Below are 2265 nucleotides of genomic sequence, written 5' to 3'. Positions count from 1 at the left end.
ATTTTTTTGGCTATAGAGGAAACAAGACCAACAAAGCCTTATAATTTCCAACAACATTGTAGGTTGAGTTTTAACTTGTAAACCGAAAAAATAGACAGAGAGAGTTTACCTAACATAAATGAAAAGGAACTGGAAAACCTTTCAAAAACCTTTCTTTAGGTTCGATTTAAATGAAATTATAGGAATCAAATCAAACTCTAGAAACACAATAAAGTTTAAGCCAAGCCTTAGGGAACAAGCAGGAATTACAAATTATCTCAACCAATAGAACACATCAGGAACACACGAAGATTTGATAGGATCCTCGAGTCGGACTCAAATAGACGAAGATGATAAACAAGGGATTGAGCCATTGAAACCAACAAATTCAATCCAAAGAACTCAAGCAGAGAGACTCAAAACGAACTATAGGGAAAGAATGGTATCTTTAGATTTATTACAAGACCTTCAATTCCAAACAACGAACTGAATTCAGAAGAAACCAGTCTGACCGAATCATCAGATCAAGAAGATCGAAATGAATTTTATATCTTCAATGGATCAGAATATCAAACCATATCAAAACTGATTTTAAACCTTTAAAGAAATAGTAGGTTTTGTTTGTTTGTTTGATTGATTTGTTTTTGACAAGATTAAATAGATCTGAATGGTTTTCTTTGTTGACCATTTGATTTTGAAGCGAAGATCAGATTCGGTCACGACTCAGCAGGGACAGTGGAAAGAGAAAAGAAGGAGAACTCAAATTCTTCTTGAATCTAACCTCAATCATTTGTAATAACCTCAGTCTCAACTTCACAAACTCAGATCAAATCACTCAAAACATTGAAACTATCATATCATCAGTCAAGATGGCTTCATCATCAAATTCACATATGCCATCACCACCTCCCAACAATCAATCTCTACCTCTTTCACCACATCTAGCTTCATTCCCTGCTGTCTCATATCAGATTAGTATAATAATTAAACCATTTGACATGATCCATTCTTACTTCGTTTCGTCTTGCTTGTTAATAGGAAACCGTGCCAATGTCTCAAGAACGATTAGATCTTAAATCGAAAAAGTGGATTCAATTTCAAGCTCGAAAGTATCCAGATAAATTTTATTGATACTGGAAAACAAGAGATGCCACCTGACCGTATGTTCCATAAAGGTGATCGCTATTTGCCAACTGGATGATCCTACTGATTTTTTTTGATTGTTTGGTGTCTAGATGTTCGAAAACTTATCAAAGATCATGGTGATCTTTCAGATCAAAAGTCTAGAACTGATAAAAGAGTTTATCCAGGTGCCCTTAAACATGTTCCTTTTGCAGTTATGAAATTGTTACAAAACACGCCTATGCCTTGGGAACAAGTTCGGTCTGTTCAATCTTCCATTGATGTGTCATTCAAATGTCTCGGATTCATCCTCCTCCTAATTCTAATTCTGTCTACTTACAAAATTCAGCGAAGTACCGGTACTATATCATGTCACAGGTGCTATTACTTTTGTCAATGAAGTTCCAAAAGTCATCACACCTGTCTATCATGCTCAATGCGCTTTGATGTGGTTATCGAAAAGACACAAAAAACACCATCAAAGACATTTCAGAAGGATGTGTTTCCCTCCTTTTGGTGACGAAGAACCACCACTCGATCACGGTGATAACATCCTCTTATTCTTTATGAGAGGTATCGGACCTCTTTTGGAAAGATGGCTAGGCTTCATTTGGCTAGACAGTTCAAAGGTAGAAATAGTAAAGGTGTTGCAAAGACTGTGACCAAACAACAGGTCAGTTTCTTTCTATTTGATTTTGACTTTAGAATGAGCTATTTGGATACACACTGTTCTATATGATGATATGTACAGGTCAAAAGGTAAGCTTTATGAAGCGCCTCGGCATCGGTTTGGCAAGTATCGAGCCACAGTACTGATGTATTTGAATCTTTTCCAGTCACTTTGATTTGGGGAACAATCACATTGTGTAGGGTCACACTCTGGTGAAGAAATTATAGATGAAAGAAGGTTCATATCATTAATCAATTGAAACTGATCATTTGTTATGAGAATTTCTAGATAATCATTTCATAGACAATTAGGATCATCAATCAAATCCAGAAGATAATTCTTCAAATTTAAACACTCAAACCAATGGATTTTCCAAAGAAATTTCAAGCCAAAAGCTGTTCAAATTCTTCAAAACCAATTGTTACGCACTCATTATCAACTTCTGCTGAATATTCTGATACTCCTTCTGGTTCTTAATGATGTTTCAGTCAGAT

At 35.5% G+C, this 2265-nt stretch overlaps 1 protein-coding gene across 1 annotated transcript; it reads left to right on the top strand.

The window, feature by feature from the left end:
* Positions 1-1126: 1126 nt before the first annotated feature.
* On the top strand, positions 1127-1763 carry MELLADRAFT_84158 (uncharacterized protein; the record flags this gene model as incomplete). Its single annotated transcript, XM_007418747.1, has 3 exons — positions 1127-1154; positions 1215-1362; positions 1451-1763. The coding sequence occupies 3 exons, from the start codon at positions 1127-1129 to the stop codon at positions 1761-1763; spliced, it is 489 nt and encodes a 162-aa protein (XP_007418809.1).
* Between the last annotated feature and the right edge of the window lie 502 nt (positions 1764-2265).

This window comes from Melampsora larici-populina (assembly GCF_000204055.1).
Source record: "Melampsora larici-populina 98AG31 unplaced genomic scaffold MELLAscaffold_104, whole genome shotgun sequence".
NCBI lineage: Eukaryota > Fungi > Basidiomycota > Pucciniomycetes > Pucciniales > Melampsoraceae > Melampsora > Melampsora laricis-populina.
Note: the sequence above shows the minus strand (reverse complement) of the source record. Positions and strands in the feature narration are given on the sequence as shown.